The sequence below is a fragment of the Canis aureus genome, chromosome 12 (genome assembly GCF_053574225.1).
Source record: "Canis aureus isolate CA01 chromosome 12, VMU_Caureus_v.1.0, whole genome shotgun sequence".
NCBI classification, from domain to species: Eukaryota; Metazoa; Chordata; class Mammalia; order Carnivora; family Canidae; genus Canis; species Canis aureus.
This window is the reverse complement of record NC_135622.1, coordinates 42,258,296-42,282,244: the sequence shown is the minus strand read 5'-3', so window position 1 is coordinate 42,282,244 and position 23,949 is coordinate 42,258,296. Positions and strand designations below refer to the sequence as shown.

Sequence of the window (23,949 nt, the reverse complement as noted above, 5' to 3'; positions counted from 1 at the left end):
CTTCCTTCATTCTCCACGCTGCCTGCGAATTACAACTGGAACTGTCTTCATGCCTATTGCACAGGATAGTGGAAAACACTGATAGATGTTTCCTGCCATGCCAAATTAGAATCCTCAGTGGCTTTTCCCCATAAACTTTGTTATAATTGGTGGTTAGATTCTGTATTACCATGGATACTTTCCTACAGTTACATTAAGGATTAAATTGATTTTGCAGACTGATCTGGGAATTTAACCACCATTTGTACCACAATCTCTGTGGGAAAATATATTCTGTGTTCCAAACAATTGACCTTTTGGAGTTGATCCAGTTCCTAAGTTGGGGACAGCCTGTACAATATTATGTTACATTTTTGGTTTCATTTGTGTGTCTTAGAATCAAAGACTTGTTAGAGCTGGAACAAATTTTGCTGATCATCTATTAATTAACTAATTCTGTAGGTAACAAAGCCAAGATTCAGAAAGAGAAAGATTTGTCTCAGGTTATTCAGCTACTTTGGTCACCCACCTCCAAGCCAACAATTTTCCCACTATCAAAATCATTTTGTGGTCATTCCCCCACATAGTCAGTAAACTACTTCAAAGTTGGGAAGATCATGTCTTTGGCAGAAAATAAAATACACTAAATGTTTAATAAATATTTAATTAGTTCATTATTCACTTTGCTTTAGAGGTCCACTCACTGTAAGATTTCCTTAAATAACAAGTACCATTAGGAGATTTCAATCATGAATATATAGTATTTATAAGAGACCATATTTGGTTTCAATAAAGATTTGAATAATAACTTGTTAACGTCCTATTTAAACCGTGTTTCCTACATAACAGGACCTATCAGTGTTCAATCAATTTTTTTACAGCTCGCAGACACATTTAGGTTTAGCTTTAGGAGATATATGCCATTAATTTTAACATGGTCTTAGAGAAGAGCTACTCATTTTATAACTACAGTAGAAAACTTAATAATGCTTTGTTTTATTTACCAACTGAAACAGACTTGTGAATCCATTCAGAATTGTAAACCTTCTCCAACTGAAAAGCTGACTCACACATAATTGGGATTTGCTGTATGAGAAGAGCAGCCATCATTAGAAACAAAACATTTAAATCGTTTCCTTTGAAACAAAATTTTACATGTTGTATACTTTTCTTCACCTACAAACACATTTTGTTATTCCCTGGTATCTTGAATAAGCAGGATGGGAGATCTCTTTCCCTAAAGAGAAAAAATTTCATACATGCAGATGACATGGTTTTATTGTAACAAGCTAGGAGTGACCTAAATAGACAGCTGGCCCTGTAATCTAATTACAAGAGAAAAATAAGGATCACAGATCAACTGTTCAAAAATTAAATAGTCTTCCTTTGTGGTAGCTCTCTTACAGTTAACAGTTCTATGTAGCCAGCTAACTTCTTTAATTACTAGGCATTTATTTTCAATCATTTTATCATGAAAGTTATACTAGAAACTTAGTTTAGGAGATGATGCTCCACTGAGAGTTCATATGTGTGTGTTGGGGGGGGGGCGGTCAGAATTGGAAGGGGTGCAGTTATTGGCCAAGGGCAGGGGAAGAGGCATTTGGTTATATCTGGCTTTATAATTTGAGGAGAGGACATGCCTTATGACTTCGCTGATAACTTTGGGGCTTGTTTATTCTCTCTTACGTGTCTTGACATGAAACCAAAAGTAAATCTTAAAAAAAATCTTGGCTCTGACTTGCTGTACCACCTCAGCCTGGCTCTGTATTTTGAGGAGTGGCTCCTCTTCTGATGCCGGTGTCCTTGTATAGTTTCTCAATATCCTTCAATTGAGTTGACTACAAAAGCCTATAATATTTGATATACAGAATCGATACCCTCAAGCTATATCTAGTAAAATTAGAACTTGCTGCCACTTTAGACTTATTAAAGACTTGATTAAGAGGAATCATAATATGGAAGGACAGCCCAATGAATGTCAATTCATTCATTTGTAAGCTAGTGTGGGTTAGTCAGGGCAGCAAAGAGCTGTACATCACTATCACAGTCTCCACATTTTGCTACCTAAATCTGTTTATTTTCACATCTTATTTGCTATTGGCCAATTTTGAAAGGCATATAAAAACATTGTTATGAAAGTCCATGCTGTGTTAACTAAAAGGAATAATGAGGCTGCTGTTTACTATGTTCCAGAGTTCCTCCTGTGAGGACAGTCCATAGGGACATCTCTCTGATCTCAGTAGAGTTATGGTTGGAGTCCTTTGAGCACTGGTCTGCCTTTGTCTAATGGGCACTGATGGGTTCCAGACATTTTCTGTTAGTAAGTACATATAAGATCATGATGTTATAAATACCCCAAATTATAATTCTCCAGGTCCCTTGATATCAGGAAGTCTAACTTTCCTCCACAGACATTTCTGAGATTACTCAAGGATATTGGCATGTGTAACCCAAATGTCTCCTTAAGCCCAGTGGTATACTGGTAAATGTTTTTTTTTTTTTTTTTTTTTTTTTACTGGTAAATGTTTAACAACAAGCTATGTAGCAGAAATAGTTTTAGATTTACAGCATTTGCTAATTTCCTTAATGTAAATATTCCTCCCATGGCCAATATGACATCACTGAACATGGAGTTGGAAAAGAGATATACAGTATCATATAGTATTTCCCCCATACAGATACAACAGATATAAACAATCTCTAGGCTATACAGTACAGTAAAACGTAGCAAACTAAATAGGATATGATGAGTTTTGAATAACCATTGCCTTTGTTTCTAGTAATTTATTTGTAAGTCTATATAATTTTTAAATAATGGCCCTGTTTAACAGCTGGCTTGCAGAATTCCTGAAAGATTAACAATGGACTCCCATGAGTCAGTGTAAGCTGGTTCCAGCATACCACTATCTAAAGTCCCACTGGGCTGGGAATCCCACTTAACAGTTTGCCCTTTGGTCTGAGATTAACAACACTAGTCTAACAAGGAACAGGGCCTTACCGTGGTAATCCCTTTCCTGACTCTTGCCACATATTCATAAAGACAAAGAGGCAATTTCCTATATGCAATCAGAACCACTACCTGTCAGTCCGCTGCTCTAAAGTCTTCTGGTTTCCAGGTATGGGTGCTCTACAGGGCTGCTGCCAACCACAGTGCCTGGTCCAACCAATGTCTATTACACCACTGGCAGCCTTCTCATGTCTCTGCTTCCAAGCTGCTGGCTTCCCTAACTGATGATCTCCACTCTGCCAATAGGACACTGCTCACATTCAGGTCAAGAGTCTCCTTAGTGTCAATAGCTGCCAAGTGGCGTTTCTCTCTTCTTGGTACCCACCTACCCTTGAACCTCATGGTGGCTCCAACTGCCTCTGTTGCTACTGCCTGTAACATTGTCTTTTCCAGCCTGCAGATCTCCAACTCTTACCTCTTCTTCTGTCCTCAATACCTTACCTACATTGTTTAAAGATTTATTTATTTGAAAGAGAGAGCACACATGTGTGCACATGAATGGGGAGGGGAAGAGGCAGGAAAAGAGAAAGAATCTCAAGCAGACTCTCCACTGGGCATGGAGTCCTATGTGGGGCTCCATCCCACGACCTTGAGATCATGACCTGAACTGAAATCAAGAGTCAGATGTTTAACTGACCAAGCCACCCAGGAGACCCTCTTATCCACATTTTAAAATCCAAATAAACTTTGAAAACTGAGTTTCACATAAATGTGGCACCAAAACTCACTTAACAAAGTAGGATAAAATGGAAAGGAGATATTATCCCTATTTTATTTTATTTTTCCAATTTTATTAAATAGGATTATATTCAGGTATAAGACAGGAAAGTTCCATAGTTGGTGAAATTATAGCTGATTTTTTTTAATTTTTTTTTTTAACTTTTATTTATTTATGATAGAGAGAGAGATAGAGGCAGAGACACAGGCAGAGGGAGAAGCAGGCTCCATGCACTGGGAGCCCGATGTGGGACTCGATCCCGGGTCTCCAGGATCGCGCCCTGGGCCAAAGGCAGGCGCCAAACAGCTGTGCCACCCAGGGATCCCTATAGCTGATTTTTATATTTTGTCTTTGTATCCTTCAATGACTACATTATATTCTGGAAGAAAAGGGAGCTGCTTTAATGGCAAATCTGACTTGTACTGATATAAGACATAATGTAGTCTTATTTATCTTACATGATGTGAATATTCATATGATTTTCTTTAAAAAAAATAGTGTTTCAGATTATAGTGAGATGCCCCAGAAGCTGCTGGGGTGTTAAGTAATATATAGTATATGAACCAGTTAAACTTCAAAATCTGAGGAATTCTGAATCTGAATTCTTATATAATTCTTTTGGAAAGAGATCCTGTAGAAAAGTTGGCTGGGCCTCTAATGATATAGCTCTTTCATTTTTATAATTGCCCTTTTTTTCTCAGGATTCCAAAGCACTAGAAAACCTGGAGAAGGGGATGTCTGTGCAGTACTCAGGACCACTCTTCAATCCCTTCTGACTCCCACAACTCTGCTGAGACTAGCTTCTCTCTGAACCACTTGTGGTGATTTCCCTCAAGATGCTTACTTTCTCCTTGTGTAATAGATTTTCCTCTGGGCGTCCCTTGTTCATTAAATGTTTGCATGTATTTAAACCCTAATCGTGGACAAGGCTCAAAGTTGTTTTGGTTTTTTTTTCATAGGATTCACGGGCCCCATAAAAAAATGGAAGATAAGCAGTCACTTATTTAACTGTTCCCAGCATCCTGTTACTCTTTAAGAGGTTCATGGAAGAGATCTACGAAAGTGGGATCCAACTCCACAGCTGGTGTATTCAAATTCCAGTTCCAACTCATCTAGTATATTTACTCCACTTGCAACTGATCTTTTCCCTGGTTGCTAAAAAGTTTAGAATCATATTTGTGGCCTATCCCTAGCAAGCCAAGGGTTCCTTATGCCATGCACTTTGCATACAAAACTAGTGGCTTTATTTTATCTTTCCCACTTTGTTTTCTTTTGTTCTATTTTTCTCTGTACTTATTTTTAATTTATCCTACTGCATGTATTTTCATAAGCTATCTTAAATCCCTTCTTTTGATATAAAAGTGTTCTTTAATAGAACAAGAGTGTGATGAGCCATTTCTTTACCCCTAAAAGCCCCGAGATGAACTGGAAATAAGAGTCTGTGAAAACTACTCTATAATGGATCACCATTATAGCTTGTCACTTGTTCTATGTACAAGCAAAATCCCAAAATGAAGAAAAAGTTCGGGGGGAAAAAGGCATTAGGAAGTTTTAGCCCTAATAAGTCAACTGGCCATTTTAAAGCACTTGATTGGACAATGCTTCCTCCTTGCCCCTCAAAAAAAAAAAAAAAAAAAAAAAAACAACCAAACAACAACAACAAAAAACCTATGGTTTCTACTTTCCAAGTTTGTGAGATGGTACATGCATATTTAAGCATCTCAGTTTACATATACTGAAAGGGAGTATATCACAATTGTTAAGAATGCGAACTCTGGCATTAGATGACTAGCTTTGAATCCCAGATCTGTCAGTTACTTGTGTAATTTGGGGCTACCTATCTAATCATTCTGTACCTCAATTAATCCCATCTGTAAAGCAGAGATAATAGTACCTACCTCATAGGACTAGTTTAAAGATTAAATAAGATAACGTAGAAGATGTAAAATAGTGCCAGAGCACATACAGGAATCCCGATGTTAGCTAGAATTAATGATACGTGAGAAGAAAAAGCACTGGCTTGAGCTTGGGATAGTATTCTGTCTTGAGTTTCTGGACAAACGCCTTAGGAATGAGTAAAGACCTCTGATCTGACCACCCTCTTAGAACAGGCCAAAAACTCTGGCTTGCCTGGATCCTTTGCACGGCTACTCTTCCTCTACCTCTCTAGAGGCAGAATTATGTGTTAGAAAGAACACCTGGGCAACCAACCTTTCTGAACTTCCATGTTTCTTTGCCCCTCTCTTCTATATGCTAGATAATTGGTGGGTCTACCTTGCAGAAGCTTACAGTCGATTGCAGGAGATAAATGCATAAACAATTGCAAGGCAGGATGATTAAGCAATATAATGGAGGTATGAACAAGGAAAGCATTGGGGAAAAAATAGTATGCACGAGGCACCTGGGTGGCACAGTCACCGGAAGCACCTGCCTTCAGCGTAGGTCATGATCTGGGAGGATGGGAAGCCCCATATCAGGCTCCCTGCTCAGCAGGGAATCTGCTTCTCCCTCTCCCTCTGCTTCCCGCCCCCCCCCCCGTCTCTCAAATAAATAAAATCATAAAAAAAAATAGTATGCACAAAGTGGACAGAAATATAAGATGTGTGGAACAGTACAGAAGGTAGGGAGCGGTTCCCAAGTAAAATATTATTGCTGACCGTTCCAGGGCCCACTTTAACACATATTTCATCCAGGGACACTTGGGCAACTAGCCTTGTGGAACGATAGGGTACGATAGCCCTTATTTGCAATGTCAAACTTTTCCAGCATAGTATAACCCCTTCTGGCTCCCCAAACGCGCAAACTTGGGATTCCACCAGGGGTAATGTGGTCCACGTTTTCCGGTGAACGGAAACGTGACTTGCTTGCAACACTAGGGAAGGAAGCCAAGAAGAGAAAAGCGAGGCGGGAAGGGCCCAACAACGCTGCGTGCGGGGCGCCCCGGCCCGAGCAGCCGGGAAGCGGGAAGGTCAGCGCTGCCCCCGCGCGCTCCGCGGAAAGGGAGCTTCCCGGGCCGCAGCGAACCCCGCCAGCCTCGGGGCGCCTGCGCAGTGGCCGCGGCGATTCGGCGCAGCGGCCGCGGCGAGGGAGCGCGACGCACCTGCGCGGCGGCGGCGGCGGCGGCGGCGGCGGCGGGAGAACCGAGTCCAGTGCGATTGCGCGAAGGCCTGGGCTGGGGGGGGGGGGGGGGGGCGGCGGGGGGAGGCCGCGGAGGCGTGCGCCGTGCGCCTGCGCGGAGGGCTGCGTGGCGCGGTGGCGGGGAAGGGCGGTGCGCAGTGAGTGGCGCTGCGGGTGGGGCCGTCGGCGGCGCTGGTGAGCTTTGCGGAGTTGGGCGGTGCCGAGGAGGAGGAGGTGGCGGCTGGGTCTGACGCGGCCCGGTTCGTGGGGCCCCACTTGTTTATTTATTTATTTACCTTGTGTGCCTCCGAGGGTACGCGCGCTCCACTAGTTGGCGGGGAGGGGGTGGGGGGGAGGGCCCGGGGGAAAAGGGGGAGTTGGAGCCGGGGTCGAAACGCCGCGTGACTTGTAGGTGAGGGAGCGCCGAGCCGTCGCCGCAGCCTCCGCCGCCGTGAAGCCCTTGTTCCCGCGGCCGGGAAGGAGCGTCTGGTGCCGACAAGATGGCGGACGGGGAGCTGAACGTGGACAGTCTCATCACCCGACTGCTGGAGGGTGAGTGCGGGGCCCGGCCGGCCGCGGGGAGGGGGCGCCCCCTTCAGCGCTCGTGTCCCCTCCGCCGCCCAAGCCCGTAGGGGGCCCCCGGTTCCCGCCCCGCGGCGGCCGCAGAGGGGGGCCGGGAGGCTGCTGGGCCGGGGGCTGAGGGGGGAGCGGCCTCCGGGAACACGGTCAGGGGGAGGCGGTGCGAGAGGGGCCGTCTCCGCGGGCGGTGCCCCCGCCGGCCCTCGGGCACCGTCACGGCCTCGCGCCGGCCGGGGCGGGGGGGGGGGGCGAGCCAGGGGCGCCGGGTGACCCTTCCCTTCCCGAGGAGGGTGCGAGGGCGCGGGGATGCGGGCTTCTGTGCATTGTGTGCCCGTGGAACGTGTATTTCTTCTCTGTTCTCTTTGTGCATTGCCCTTGGCTGCCTCTGATTCTTGTTCCGGGGAGTGAATTTTATGAGAACCTTCTCGTTGAGACCATTGTTGGATCTCCTCGGCGCTTTTAACACGATGCTACCTACGGGACGAACTCTGATTAAAGAGAGGATAACATTAGCGGGAGTGGAGAACCTCTTATTTATTTATTTTTATTTAAAAAAAAATTTTTTTTTTTGACTTAGTGAAATAGAAGTCTCTGATCGAGCTGAAGGTGCACCCAGGAAAGAAATAGGTAGACGCGTTTGCTGACGGGATTGGCTTTCGGGTCTGAGAATTCACAAACAGGTTTGAGCAGGATTTAAATTCTGCACAAACTTAGGAAAGGTCTGAGGTGACGCCTCTCCTGTGTTTAAAAGGTATTGGCAAGTCTTTGAAGTTTCCGGGTGCTTCTGTTTTTATTGAAGAGTTCTATGGATGGAGGATTGAGGGAAAGGGAAGAAAGAGATGGGAGAGGCCAGGATGATATTCAGAGTTAATCGCAAGTCTTCTGTTTGTGAATCCCTTTACCCCTAAAATTTACATCACCGCTAGTCGCTTTGTAAGTGTGTAGAAAACAAGCTACAGGCTTTTTAAAAAAATTTAGTCTTCTGTGTTGGAAACGTCGGAGTGCATACGGCACTGGCTGACTTCTTGCTTTCAGATCACCTGAAGGTAACTGTTTACTACGGTGAAGCGCAGTGCATACTTAGGTTTGGAAAACCATCAAAGAAGTTTGTATTTTGGGGGACGGTCGGGGAGGGGGCGGGCTAGTTCCCTTTCCCAGTCGGTATCTCATCCGTTGTGTGTGTGCCCGTTGTGTAACAAACTACGGTTTATTTGCTCCAGATGTGAAAGCTTTCCAGCAGTCTTTTAAGAGTAAAGTTTTACCAGGAACGCTTACTTACCTTTTCCTTTACTACCAAGTTATTCCTGGGAGGCCCCCTGGTGCCTGTAGTCAGCGTTCACTGCTTAAGACTTGGTGGACTTTTTAACAGATGTGAACTATCTTGCTGGGTATATGAGATACTTAACTTTGGAAAAAAAGAATTGTAGTTTGTAATTGTGCATTGTTCTAAGAGGGAACTTAGGACATTTTAATGTCTCATTAACTTTTTGGGGAAGCCCAGGCTCACTAGTTTTTTTTTTTTTTTATCCATTTTAGAGTTGGTTTGTAAATTTAACTGTTTTTAAAACCTGATGTTTGTATCTCAGCTTCTTCATTTCTACTTTTCATACACTTACGTATTTGTATACTTTATAGGCATAGAACAGTAGGTTTATGTGTTTTTAAGTGTTTAAGCTTGAACCTTTTAAGTCAGATGCACTTTTTTTTTTTTAAAGATAATCAGTAGCTTCAATAGAAGCTTGTTCAAGTTTATTGGAAGAAAGATATGGAAGGAAAAAGGCTGAGTGATTCCATTAGTTTTGTGAATTCACATTAAATGTTCGGTTCTGGCTTTGGACCATCTTTCTTTCTCTCCCACCTTACCCTCCCCCCGCCTTTTTTTTTTTTTTTTTTTTTGGAGAGAAATCTAGTCTAGACATTTTTCCTCTTTTAAGTTAACAAGAATTTATTGACTTGCTTTAGGTTAGTCACCAGGAATCCAAAGAGAAAATACAGGCTCTTTATCCAAAAGAGATCCCAGTCTAAAGTGATTTCTGGGCTTTTCCACCCTCCTCTCAGTTAATATATTCAACACCCTCCCATCAGTAGAGTTTCATTTTTTTTTTTTTAAGATTTTATTTATTTATTCATGAGAGACAGAGACACAGGCGGAGGGAGAAGCAGGCTCCATGCAGCGATTCGATCCCGTGTCTCCAGGATCACACCCTGGGCCTAAGGCAGGCGCTATACTGCTGAGCCACCCAGGGATCCCCTCATTACTTGCTTCTTAATCCCGGAAATATATTTAGTTTGACAGTACCTTCTTGGGATTCTTAGGTTCTGCAGCTTCCTTCTCTTTTCCCTTTCCAAAATCTAGACCTGTGCAGAGACATCCAGACAGACTTGGATTTTCTTTCTTTTTTTGTTTGTTTGTTTGTTTTGGATTTTCTAAAAAGTAATTATTTTTAGTATTTAAGCGAAAGAAAATGTTTTTGTCTGCCTTGGTTTTCAGTAATAATTACTTGCTCGTTAAATTTAACTCAGATTCAAATGATGGTACTTTGTAAAGCTGCCTAGCAGAATAACTATAGTTAGGTTTTTTTTAAGTATTAAATGAACATATAAGTTAAAATTTGGTCAGAATGTCCACATTAGGGGGAGAAATTAGGACTTCGTCCCATTTTAAAATGTTGATCATAATTCCAAAACATGTTCTCAATTTTTTCTTTATTATATCAAATTACCAATCAGCTTTTAGTAACTACATTTTATGAGTTATTTTGTGTTTTTTCTTTTTTGGAGTGGGCATATGACTGATAATATTTTCAAAGCGCTTTTAGAACATTTAAAAATTTATTTAATACAAAGCCATATACTAATTTTTTGTGTGAATAGTGCATATCCCTCCAGTATATTGGGTTAAGTTTTACTTAGAACTAAAAGCCAAAGACACCTACCATGCTGTCCCCTGTGGTGACCCTGTTACCACATTCTTGTAGTTTATAATAGTGCTCTTGACTGTTTAAATTAAATCTAGTTTCTGTGGATGTCCTGGAAAACCCAGCGAAGGCTTTTTACTTTGATCATTAGTTCCAAAAGGAGTTAGAATGGCAGTGGGAGTATAGCATAATCCCCTTGCAAACTTTATTCAAATTATAAATGTTGCTTTATTTTGGGAGGAGGTAAAGTGAAATGAGTAGATTGATGTGTTTGTGAAGAGGATAGGGTGAAAAATTGCTTCCCATTAGCTCTGTTCCCAACTAGACTTGATCCAGGTGTTTAAAAACTGGGTTGTACCTGTTGATAATGAATACATGCTTATTATATATGTCATATTTTATTGTGTATATTATATGTGTATATATATGCCTGAAATTTGTGAACCTTCTGTGATCATTTCCTTTCTTGTGGATTATGTACTCTAAAGATTCAGTTAGGCTAAGACAGACTAAGCCTATAGGAAGTTTTCTTATATGTCCTTTTGAAGATTAAAAAAGAACGGATTTGAGAAAATGAAGTAGATTAATAAAAACACATTAAAGCTCTCTTTTTAAATAAAAGCCTTATTGAGATATAATTCACATACTGTGTAATTTACCTATTTGAAGTGTATAATTCAATGGTTTTTAGTATATTCACAGTTGTACAGCCATCACCACAATTAATTTTCGGACATTCTTACCACCACCACCCACCCTCAAAACACAACCCTGTTCCCATTAGCCGTCACTCTTTTTCCTTTCATCCCTCTCCCAGCACTAGGTAACCACTATTCTTTCTGTCTCTATGGATTCTGCCTGTTACAGACATTTCATATAAATAAAAACATATAATATGTGGTCTTTGGTGATTGGCTTTTTTTGATGTTTCAAAAATTTATGCATATTGTGTCATGTCTCAGTATTTCATTCCTTTTGTGAATGAATAATATTCCATTGTATGAATATACCCCATTTTATTTATTCATCGCTTGAGAATATTAGGGTAGTTTCCCCTTTTGGATATTACGAATAATACCACTATAAACATTCATGTACAAGCTTTTGTGTGGGCACTTACTTCTCTTGGGTATACAGCTAGGAACTCAGTCGTGTCATATGGTGAGTCTATATGTTTAACCTTTTGAGAAACTGCCAGACTGTTTAAAGCCTCTCCCCCCCACCCCAATTTCAGTTGTTTAATTATGACCCAAAAGTCTAAAGGTTAAGCAGTTTGAAGGAAGTGCTTAGTAGTCTAGGTGCTCCTGGTGACCTCGGCTTCGACCTCAGCTTCCGCAGGGAAAGTGTGTATAGATTCAAAACCAGATTTGTTAGGAAAAAGCAGGTTGAGGAATAGGGATGATCATCTGAGGGATACTTTCCTAACTTCTTCCTGAATGAGAAGCTAGAGGATATATAAAGGTATGGTATATTTTTTTAACTGATTCAGAAATAAAGTTTGTTTTTCTCTTAATTCATTCCAGTAAGTGAGAGAAAAGTTTGAAGTAGTCCATAAGTGTTTTTGTTTTGTTATTTGAATGTGGAGCTAGAGATTTTCTGGTAAATATTTAAATCCAAGATTAGAATTCATTGGGATTTAGAAATCTGTTTCTATCTGAATCTAGAGACAGGATTATATTAAGACTTAGGTTTAATGGGGAAGATAGCAAATTGTATCTAGTAGGCTTTTTTTCTTTTATTTTCCATGCTTACTGTTTAACAGTATTCATTAGTGTGGCATGTGTTCTCAATTCTAACAGGTAAATAAGAATGTCAAGATCTCTAGAAACAATAACTAAAATCATTAAGTACTTCTGAAACAAAGCTTATTCTGGAAGACTTGGGATATAGGGATGCTAAGAGAAGAAATGGTTTGTAAATGCAGTGCTGCTGGTGGAGGATGGGAATTCCCAATTGAATCTTCTAGGATTTAATTTTGAGTGGATACAAATTTATACCCTTATGCAGCAATCCGTTCCCTTCTAGCAGCTCTAAGTAGCCATTTTAAGACTTACTTTTCCTGGAAAAATAGAGGATCAGTGAATATAGGAAGGAGAAAGTGATCAGGGTCACATCTCTTGTACAACTCTACTTTTCCCCAGGATTGAATTGGATTACCTTTGAAGTCTTGGTTATTAGTAGGTGGAATGCAATTTTTTTTACATCTCATTCTCTGAGATACACCATGCAACAGGGACTTTCCATCTGTTAATAAAATTGAAAATGCTTTAATGGAAATTAGTCTTTATTCTACAGCTAGAGGTGGAAGACTAAAAATGCAGAAACTCATTCTGAAGTTAAGCAAGTATAAATAACCAGTAGCCAGTCTTTTCCTAGTGATGGAGAATTCAGTCCCTGCACTAGGTGGGTATCTGTAATGCAGTAGAAAAAGTAATACAAGGACAGTGGCAGTTGGCCTTTATTCTGCCTCTATTCACATGTGTAGCAGAGTGATTTATGAGATCAGATAGACAGACAGATAAATATATCTCCTTTCCCAAAATCCCTGGCCTCAGGACTCTTTCTGCCTTCCCAGATTTACCTGTGTCTGTGCAAGGGCAAGAGGTCTTTAAGTAATAGTTGGAGCATTGCCTTTGGGTTCTGATATATGCCAACACTATGTAATTTGGAGGTTTTGACACGGTTGTTTCACTGTAAAGGAATTTTGTCCCCAGAATATTCATCAGAATATTACTAAATTCCCATCTAGTCATTACAGGTTGACCAAAGCATTTTCTTGCTCTGAGTATTTATCTAACACTACTTTGACTTTTCCCCTAATTTTACCTCCCATTTCAAGATGAGAGAAATCAAAAGTTACTTTTCATAATAAAAGAAGTTTAAGGGAAAAAAAAAAAAAAGAAGTTTAAGGACATCTATTATATAGCTTTCTTTAATGTTATATTTTATGGCTATAATGACTTTTTATTTCAGTTAGTAAATTGAAAAGGAAACTTCATAGGTATTTGTAGGTTTCATCTATGTTATTTGAATATTTATCAGATATTTGAGCCAAAGTAATCAGAGAAAATACCCAGCCTTCTGAGTGAGAGACAGATCTAAATTACACAGTGACAGAAAGGAGGACTGTGTTTTATGAACATCAGGCCTAAACTCCAGTAGTTATGCGTTACATTAATCCTGAATGATAATCAGATGTTTACTCAGTTAATGTATTTACTTAAGATTCATCAGTATTGATACAGTGGGAGGTGATGTTTATACTGGTTTAAGGTACAGGTTCCGCATGTTTTTAATTTCAGCTCTGGCCCAATTTCTTCTGCATGTTGGGGGTGATACTAAGTATATATACTTCATAATGCATCTGTAAAGATTGAAGAGATAAAACACTTTGAACAATTCTTAATACATAATAAAAGCTCAGAAAATGTTAGCTGCTATTAATATTTAATATAAATCTGAACTGTAATAGAGGACTTTTTATGCTGCTGAGCTCTCACTCCCCATAGTAATTTTTGAGATGGCTATTCCTTGTGAAGATCTAACATATTGTGTCCTCCTCACATTGTATTAATCGCATACAACCACTCTTCTCTTTTCTTTTTCCCACTCTTCTCATATATGTGTATGTATGTGTAAAAGACTTCTTTCGTATTTCCATCATCCAGAGTTTGTAATCTGGTTTGACATGCTAGTGTTGGTGTTGAGAGGCAGATATTTCTAGGCAGAACAACATGGTGAAAGGTAATTTAAGGAGATTTGTTGTATGCCTTCTTTTGGCTAGGCACTGGAGCAGTGGGTTTCAAACTTTTTGAGTCTTGGGACCACTTTATATTCCTCAAAAGAATAGAGGATAAGAGCTTTTATTTATGTGTGTTACTGGTACTGTGTTAGAAATTAAACAATTAAAAAAATTTTAGTTCATTTAAAAATAATAATGACCCATTACATGTTAGCATAAATAATGCTTTCTAAAGCAACAAAAAATGTGATAAGTAAATCCCTGTAATGTCTGGTTTTATAGAAGTTAATCATACAGATAGGTATTTGGAAAATGAAGGAGTATAAACGTTAGTTGTAATATGGAATCTGAAATATCAGTTTTTTTGTTACTTTTCAAGAAAATGCATTGATCTTGCACTTTAAATGTATCTTACACATTCTTGGCAACATGCATTGGCCATTTGGAAAATATTGGTTAAACTGAGTTATGCGGATGTTCAAATGTTGAACACATCTTACACAATATTTAAAAAAATCATATTGGGCAGCCCGGGTGGCTCAGTGGTTTAGCACCACCTTCAGCCCAGGGCCTGATCCTGGAGACTGGGGATCGAGTCCCACATCAGGCTCCTTGCCTGGAGCCTGCTTCTCCCTCTGCCTGTGTCTCTGACTCTCCTTCTTTCCCTCCCTCTCTCTCTCTCTTTCTCTCTGTGTCTCTCATGAATAAATAAATAAAATCTTTTTTAAAAATTGTATTTTTTAATACTGTAAGATTTCAGAAAAATCATACTTGTTAGTACTACAAGATTTCAGAAGTTTTTTTAAGTATGGAGAAGCTGTCAAGTTCGTGTGCTGGATATAAGGTTTCCAAAATTTTAACTTTCACTTGAAAGCTTGGGTTTTATCATTAGCACAAATGCTGTCAGTTGTTTTCTATGAAATGACAGACTCACTTTGTTCATTTTCAACAGTATCTGTTAAATACCTAATTGTAAATAACTATAGTTTGTCAGTTGTGCTTTCCAGTAAAAAAGATGTTCTGTGAAAAATGTGCCTCGTTGAGCTTGTGGGTAAAACAGTCACACGAGTGCTGTTCTTGAAGACAACCATTGTGCTTTGGTATACAGAAATGGACACTTTCCACTTCACTACACAAAATATTAAAAAGGTATATACTCAACGATGGAAATCTAATAAAATTGATAATTTTTACTACTCGAGGGCATTCTTAAGTGACACTTAACTTTTTTATGTTTCACTTTAAGTGCATGGCAGTGAATGCCATCAGTGACTACCAGTACAGCTTGGTGCCACTGATTTGGTTTGTGCTATGGTGATAGCAGTTTTGCCCACTATTGCTTTTGTACCATGCAGATGTCAACATAGTGGAGAAGGGGATCACACTTTGATAATCACAGAACTAGGGGACTTTTCTTCTGTTCCTGAAACATCTGGGTCTTACTTGTATCTGCTATTTTTCTTCCTTACTGTTTTCTCATTAATTGCTTACTAGTGTATCTGGAATCAGTTTTTGACTTATGGTTATTCACAGGGCCCATTGAGAATTCATGAAAGCCATAGGCCTTCTCAGAAAAATATGTATGTTCACATAAATACACACTATTATGGTTTGAGGTATTACACAGACCTCCTGAAGGCCACATTAATTATTCCTATTAGCAGATTTAAGATAAATGGAAAGTATGACAGCTCCCTAATTGTTTCACTTAAAACAAAAATTACACATTTTAGCCACTTGTAAGATTTTTATTTATTTATTACTTTATGTGGCTTAAAGGGAGACTTATGTGCTAAATATGGAAAAATTGCCATTTTATCCTACAGAAAAAAATTAGGAAATTTAGGAAGTCTGGATTTAAGTTAACTTTGCTATTGATTCATATATAACTTTGAGTGAGTTTGGGGGTGGGTAGGATAGAGTAGAGTAAGTGTGAATTAAAATATTAAAGGTTAATGAGGATTACTAAGATTTCACGGGGCAAACATGATAGTGGAGTTGCTTCTTTTTTCTTGGCATCTTTTGTTTTAGAGAAGGCAGTTACTAGTAAAAACTTGCTGGAGAAAACAGGTGGTTATTGAAACAAAATTAGTATGTACACCATATGCACAAAAATACCTGCATTTCACATGCTGTTTGTAATTTAAAAGACAAACCTGCATTTAAAATTTTTTTAAGTTAATATGAAATTTGAACTATAATGAGTGAATACAATTGTGTAATCATGAGAAGAGGGGATTTCTTTGGGGAGAAGATAACATATTGTTTAATTGAAGCTCAGTTGCAAGAGTTAACCTCTTAAAGCTGATCTATAATGAGGTCTTCTGTATTTCATCTTGGGAAGGTATCTTAACACAGATAGGTGCTGCCAAATACTGATATCAGTCCACAAGCATATGATTTTAGTTAATGATTTTAGGCATTTGGAAAGCGTTTATAGAATTCTATTACTCCTCTCTTGATATTTGCCTTTTAGTGTGTCATCACATTGCACACTAATCAATTCCGGTAGAGGGCTAGGTGGAAACTACTCAGCTTACACAGTTAAGTAGATTTTGATATATTTTGTACTAGCATTGAGATCTAAAGAATGTTGTTGGAATTGTGGCTTGATCTTTGAAAATATCTCCAGTGCAAATCTGTGAGGAAATGAAGATCTTGCTTTAACTTTTGGCAACACTGGGAGTATATAAAGCAGCTTTGACATTTGCTTGTGATTCAAGCAGCATTAGTTATCAAAATGACACCACAGTATACGTTTTGTGTTTAAGTATTTTTTTGCCTTAGAATTTTAGATTGGATCATTAAGAAACTCAGGTTTGCCCCAAAATCTAATTTATAAAACTCCCCATAATAGTGATAATGATTGCTGTCATTCATAAAAATTTCAGTATTGGCTCTGAGCTCAAAAAAACACAATAAAACTGTCACAACTGGGCCGTTAAACTGTGTGGTAGTGTAATTCGAGATATTTAGCTTTTATTTCTAATACTCATGGAATGGGCAGTGGTTAAGTTCATGAACACTAATGATGTTCACTATTGATACCAGGGGCTCAACAATATGTGATAGATTAATATATCTTTCTGTTGGGTCTCCTAGGTGGCTCAGTTGGTTAAGCATCTGACCCTTGATTTCACCTCAGGTTATGATCTCAGGATCATGAGATCCAAGCCCTGAGCCGGATGAGGAGCCTGCTTAAGATTCTTTTTCTCCCTGTGCCCCTCTCCCCTTAAATAAATAAAATTTAAAAATAAAATGCCTCTCTGCTGAGCAATTGCTCCATACAGTATAAACACGTTAAATTTTCACAAGCTTTGTATAATTGTCTAACTAGATTTTTTTGCACTCCATATGTATTTTTGCCACTATCATTTTTTGTTTTGTTTTTCTCAACTTCTGGAAAATATTTTTGTTTGTAGTTCCACATCGATGGTTCATAGAGATTAACTCTTCGGTCAATTAATTCATATTGGCTCCTCAAATAAGCCAACAGTTAAGTAAGTATCAGTGATATTTGTGAACTCACCAAGAGCCAAGGAAGACCACTCAAAATCATTTTGTCTTGTTTTTTGATTGATTATTGATGTTCCCATTGTCCTCAACACTTCAAGAACAGTTTTTACAGGAAGGTTAATAGTCTTAAACAAGTTTATTTTCTTGGAACATACTTCTTTGGCTTTTCTAATCAAACATGATTTCATTAACTCACCATTAGTGAATGGTGTTTCTTGCTAACACACAAGCCAGTTAGAAACTTAACTTTGGTTGCAGTCTCATTTTATCTTTGTGAAGAAATTCTTCTATGATGAAATTCCATTTAAAATTTTCAAATTTTTCTATTGATTCTGGTGAGATGGGAATGTTGTGATGAGTGCTTAGTCTGGTACTGTAAATATATATGCGCCCCTGTGTGTACACACATATATACATATTTTTTGAGCACAGCTGTAATGTTACAATGCCTAGCCATCTGATTCAGTAACAGAATAATAATCCACACTGCACTGTGCTTTAAAAATATAACATTTGCATTCTGTTTTTCTGCTTTGAAATGATGAGTATGCACTGTAATAAAAGTAGAATGAACTGTTGCAGTACAGCAACAAGCATGACACTCAAGATGCTGTTGAGTTATAAGGGTATCTCTGCAATTTGTAGTACCATGAGAAGCAGTGTGAAGTGATGGGAGTGCCCTGTGTCTCTCTGTTGCAACTAATGTACTCTGCTATTGTATGATGAAAGTACCCATAGATAATACATAATTTAATGGGGGTGAGAGGAAGAAAATAAATAACAAGAGTAGTTGTGTTCTGGTAGAAGAACACTATGTATGAAGAGTTATATAATTTTTATGTGTCTTTTTTTCCCCCTAATTTTTTAAAAAATAAAAATTCACAATAGCAGGAGTTGGGCCAGATTTGACCCTCAGAGCTCCATGTTTTCCGCCTTTCCTGATGTAGACATGTTTGTGCAGAAAGATTACCTATCAGGAGTAGGAGACTTTGGTGCTTTCACCAAAGTTATGTGACTGATACTGTCAGAATTGGTTAAATAGGGGGTTATGACCCATTAGTATCTAGGCATTTGCAAATTATTCCTCAAATTTCTTTATATGTAATTATCTGAATAATGTATGGCTAATTATAATCATATTTTGTGTCCTTTTCTATATTTACTTGAGCAACCAACACAAAATTTTTGAGGGTTTTGATCTCTGTAAAAAGGGAAGCACCAGTAAGCTCACCAATCACTGGCTTTTTTCCTGGAGGTACAGAGGAATAATAGATCCCAAACAAAAAGTGGCAGTCTTAACTGGACTAAAGGAAAGATGGAAGTCTGAGGCGATTAAAACAGTTGAAACTTGAATCCCAAAGAAGAGAGAACCACATAGACTCTAACCCCAGAATTAGGTCCCCCTAAAGTCATTGACTCACTTTTTTTTTTATAATACATTTATTTTTTATTGGTGTTCAATTTAGCAACATACAGAATAACACCCAGTGCTCATCCCGTCAAGTGCCCCCCTTAGTACCAACATACAGAATAACACCCAGTGCTCATCCTGTCAAGTGCCCCCCTTAGTGCCCGTCACCCATTCACCCCCACCCCCCGCCCTCCTCCCCTTCCACCACCCCTAGTTCGTTTCCCAGAGTTAGGAGTCTTTATGTTCTGTCTCCCTTTCTGTTATTTCCCACACATTTCTCATTGACTCACTTCTAAGGTACACATGTGCAAGACAAGATCCTAGGAAAACCCAGAAGAAAACGGTAAGCTGGAAAGCTAAAAATCCAAGCAGAGATTCCAGCATCACCTTAGTGCCAGAGAGGCAAACGTCGAAGCCTGCCAAGTGAGAGGGGCTGTATTACACTGTGAGTTTTCCACTGATATTCCATCATGGCCACTCCCTAAGATGGAGAGCAAAACTGAAGTAGACTGCAGTCCTCAAGAAGATGTAAGTCATTGTTATTCTCCCTGCTGCTAAAAGGAAACAACACTTTACAGAGGAAGATGTCATCTAGAACTTACACAATTTTCATCCATAATCAGATATTTCATTCAGTGAAATAATAACAGGCTTAATTGACCAAAAATCAAGAGGAAAAAAGGGAACAAATCCATAGACAATTCGGATATTAGAATGATCACAGAGACTTTAACGGATTAGATATATATGCTCAAGATAAATAAGTGATGGAAAAATTTATCAAAGACCTGGAAACTTTACAACTAAAAAAGAGAATTTGAGAGTTGGGCTTATTACTAGGACATTAGAAACAGAAGGAGTTGTAGTAAGCTACAAAAAATGTTGTAGAAATTATGCGGTGCTGAGGGGAAAAAATAGAGGGGGAAATAGAGAAAGCAGGAGACAGTGGAAAGGTTTAACATGCATAATGGGTGTCCCAGGTGGAGAGGAAATACAGGTAGAGGAAATACTGACCAAGAATACTGACCAGTTTTTCCAAAACTGAGAAAGATACCAAAATACAGATTAAATAAGCTCAGTGGACTCCAGGTAGGAAAATACAAATAAAACCATATTGAGACCCATCATAGAGTTAACCACTGAAAATAAAACGAAAATCTTAAAAGCTGCCAGAGAAGAACAGTGATGGTCGATACATACATCACCTAGAACTACAGACACCAGAAAAACAATAGAAAAGTCTCTTCACCTGCTGAAAGAAGAGAAAGAATGCTAACCTAGAATTCTAAATCCAGTAAACATGTCCTTCAAAAGTGAAGAAAAAATAAAGACACAAAAGCTGAGAAAATTTATTGGTATAGACTGGTACTAGAAGATATTAAAGTTCATGTTGAAAGAAAATGATCTCAGAACAGAACGGCAGAAATAAATGAACAATAAGGATAAATGTGTGTAAATATAAATTAATACTATTTAAAATAGTAATTATGGCTCATAGGGTTTAAAATGTGTGGAAGCGGTATATGACTATAGAACAAAAGGCCAGAAAGCGGTACCTAAGTCAAAAGTGCATTATCTCTTGAGTAACTGCCAAAAGAAAAAGAATATATAACTAAAAAGCCAATAGAGGAGAAAATGGAATAATATTATTTCAAAGAAATGTAAGAAAAGTAAAGGAATGAGAATGTGATAACAAAGCAAATGACAGGATGGAAGACCTTAACTTTGTCTATAATTATAGTAAATATCAAAGAAGTAAAAACTCAAGGCAAAGCTCCGAAGACCTAACTACTGTTTACAAGGGACATATTTTAATTTTAAGGGCACAGATGGGTAAGTACAAGAATGGGAAAAATACATCATGCACATATTAACCAAAAGAAACCTGGTTGGCTCTGTATGTCAGAAATAGTAGTTAAGGGGTGCCTGGGTGGCTCGATCAGTTAAGTGTCTGCCTTGGCTCAGGTGATAATCTCCAGATCTTGGGATCAAGCTCCGGGTTGGGCTCCCTGCTCAGTGGAGAACCTGCTTTTCCCTCTCCCTCTGCTGCTTCCCCTGTTTGTGCATACAGTCGCACATGCTCTCGCTCGCTCTCTCTCAAAATCTTTTAAAAAGTAAATAAACTTACTTAAAAAAATAAGGCAAGAAGTATTACTAGAGGTAAAGAAGAGTATTGCATAATGTTGAAAGATGAATTCAACAGGAAAATAGAACAATCTTAAAGTTTTTAGATATTTAATATAGGTCTAAAGCACAAAAAGGAAAAGTTGATAGAATCAAAGGTTAAAATAGGCAAAACCACAATCATATAGATTAATTAATGGACCTTTCTCAATAACTTATAGAACAAAGAAAAAAATCAGTAAGGGTCTAGAAAATTTAAACAACACAGTAAACTTGACCTAATTGACACACACAGAGCACTTCACCCAGCAACGATACTTTTCAAATAGTATGGAATGAACATTTACTAAAATAGGCCATATGATGTACCACAAAGCAAATCTCAGTAAATCTGAGACCTCAGATTCTCTGATTTCAGTAATGATAAACTAGAAACCAGTAGCATATAATTGGAAAATTCTCAAATATTTAGAAATAAGCAGTGTATTTTTACATATCTTACTGGTTAATGAGGAAATAGTGAAAATTATAAAAAATATGTTGACCTGAACAATAATGGAAAATACATGTCAAACTTGTGCAATTGTAGCAAAAGGCAATGCTTAGAGGGAGATGTAGAACTTTATATATTTTAGTGTAGGGGTCGGGAGCCTGAACATTAAACTTCTATTTCAGACAAGAGAAGAATAAGCAAATTATAACCCTCAAAAAAGTAGAAGGAAAGGAATGCCTGGGTAGCTCAGTGGTTGAGCCTCTGCCTTCGACTCAGGGTGTGATCCTGGTCCAGGGATCAAGTTGCACATTGAGCTCCCTGCGAGGAGCCTGCTTCTCCCTCTGCCTATGTCTCTGACTCTTCCTCTGCCTCTCATGAATAAATAAATAAAATCTTTTAAAAAAAGTAGAAGGAAAGATATAAGATATGATAAAAAGCAGAAATCCAATAAAAAGGAAATGTATGATTTTTTAAAATAAAGTTGTTGAAAAGATTAATGAAAACCCCCCTAGAAAGACTAATAATGTAGAAATAGGAAACAAATTCCCAATATCAAAAAGATACAGGAGACATAACTAGTAATGGAGAATAAAGTTATGGAACAAATAAAAGCAGTAATGTAATCCTGGCTTGAATTCTGTATGAGAGGGGAAGAAAATACTATAAAGGACATGATTAGGAGAATTACTAAAATTACAGTATATTCTTAACATTAAATATTTATATCAATGTTAAATTCCCTGAATCTTGGGGCACCTGGGTGGCTCAGTGGTTGAGCATCTGCCTTCAGCTCAGGGTGTGATCCTGTGGTCCCGGGATGGAGTCCCACATCGGGCTCCCTGCATGGAGCCTGCTTCTCCCTCTGCCTATGTCTCTGCCTCTCTCTGTGTGTCTCTCATGAATGAATAAATAAAATCTTTAAAAAATAAATTCCCTGAATCTTGTTATTTTATACTGTGCTATATATAAGAGAATAATTCTTATGAAATAATATCCTGGTAAAGGAGCATGATATATACAATGTATTCTCAAGTGATCCAGAGAAAATCACTTCAAAATATGTATTTTGAAGGACAACAAAATTTTATAAATAATGCTAATAAATTTTATAATTTAGATGAAAAATTGTTTTGGCAAAACTGACACAAGAAATAGAAAATCTGAATAGTCTTATATGTGTTCAAGAAAATACATTTGTACTTGAAGTATTTCTCAAAAAGAAATTCCAAGACCATTTGGTTCCACTGGCAACCTAAATATTTAAAGAAGAAATTAGGCCAATTTTATACAGTCTCTCACAGAAAACAGAAAAAGAGAACACTTCCCAACTTGGTGGTGGTGGTGGTTTTTAAAGCCGAACCCTAAATACCCAAATCTGGCAGATACCAAGGAAAGGAAATTACTGGCCAATATCTTTCATAAATATAGCCACAGAAATTGTGAGCATATTATTAGCAAATTGAATCTTACAATAAGAAAGATAATGTCAAATTTGGTGGGGTTTATTCTAGGAATCCAAGGTAAGGTGAACACTCGATATAAATCATATTAACAGAATAAGGTGGGATTACATGATTATCTCAATAGATGAGATATAGTATTTGATAGATTTTAGTACCCTTCATAATAAAAATTCTTAGCAAACTAGGTGAGTATGTGTAAAACTATAGTTATCATAATGGTGAAATATTGAATGCTTTTTCCTCTAAGTTGAGAAACAAGACAAGATCATTAGCACATTTTTTTCAACATTGTTGTAGAGGTCTTAGCCAATTCATTGAAGAAGAAAAATAAAGAGATACAAAGATTGGAAGAGAAGTAAAACTGTCTTCAGAGATGATATGATTGTATACTTGGAAAGTCCAAAGGGATCTTCAGACTGTTAGAATAGGAAGCAAAGTCAGTATTCAAAAATCAGTTATATTTTTGTATGCTAATACTGAACAACTGGAAAATGAAAAAGAAAACACATTTACAAAGCAGTGCCCCCTCAACTCCATTTAATGAAAATGTGCAGGACTGCCACCTAGATGCTACAAAACATTGCTGAGAGAAACAAATGACAATCTAAATAAAAGGAGAAATATGATGTTTATGGATTGGAAGACTCAAAATATGATGTTTATTGATTAAGGTAATTCTTCCTGGACTATACTCATTCCCAATTAAAACTTCCATAGGTTGGGGTGTCAGAAAATAGAAAAGCCAATTTTAAAACATACTTGAAAATGTAAAAACCTAGATTAAGTACTGATGTAAAAACAAATTGTGTTAATTAATGGGACTATATAGAGTTTCCAGAAATAGGCCCATTCATGTATGGTCATCTGATTTTTCTACAACAC

The 23,949-nt window shown here is 38.2% G+C and overlaps 1 protein-coding gene and 1 long non-coding RNA gene across 4 annotated transcripts in view; one reads left to right on the top strand and one right to left on the bottom strand.

The window, feature by feature from the left end:
- The window catches only part of LOC144281049 (uncharacterized), a 137,093-nt gene that overhangs the window by 102,209 nt on the left and 10,935 nt on the right, over positions 1 to 23,949 (bottom strand). The window lies entirely within an intron of this gene.
- PPP1CB (protein phosphatase 1 catalytic subunit beta) overlaps positions 6,917 to 23,949 on the top strand; it is a 39,513-nt gene continuing 22,480 nt past the window's right edge. Inside the window, exons 1-2 of one of the 3 annotated variants that reach the window (XM_077843744.1) lie at positions 6,917 to 7,016; positions 7,234 to 7,373. In XM_077843744.1, coding sequence (XP_077699870.1) covers positions 7,322 to 7,373 — 52 coding nt within the window. In that variant the 5' untranslated portion in view covers positions 6,917 to 7,016; positions 7,234 to 7,321. Of the gene's footprint in view, positions 7,135 to 7,233; positions 7,374 to 23,949 lie in introns of all 3 variants that reach the window. The other 2 variants (XM_077843743.1, XM_077843745.1) reach the window with 2 other exon arrangements.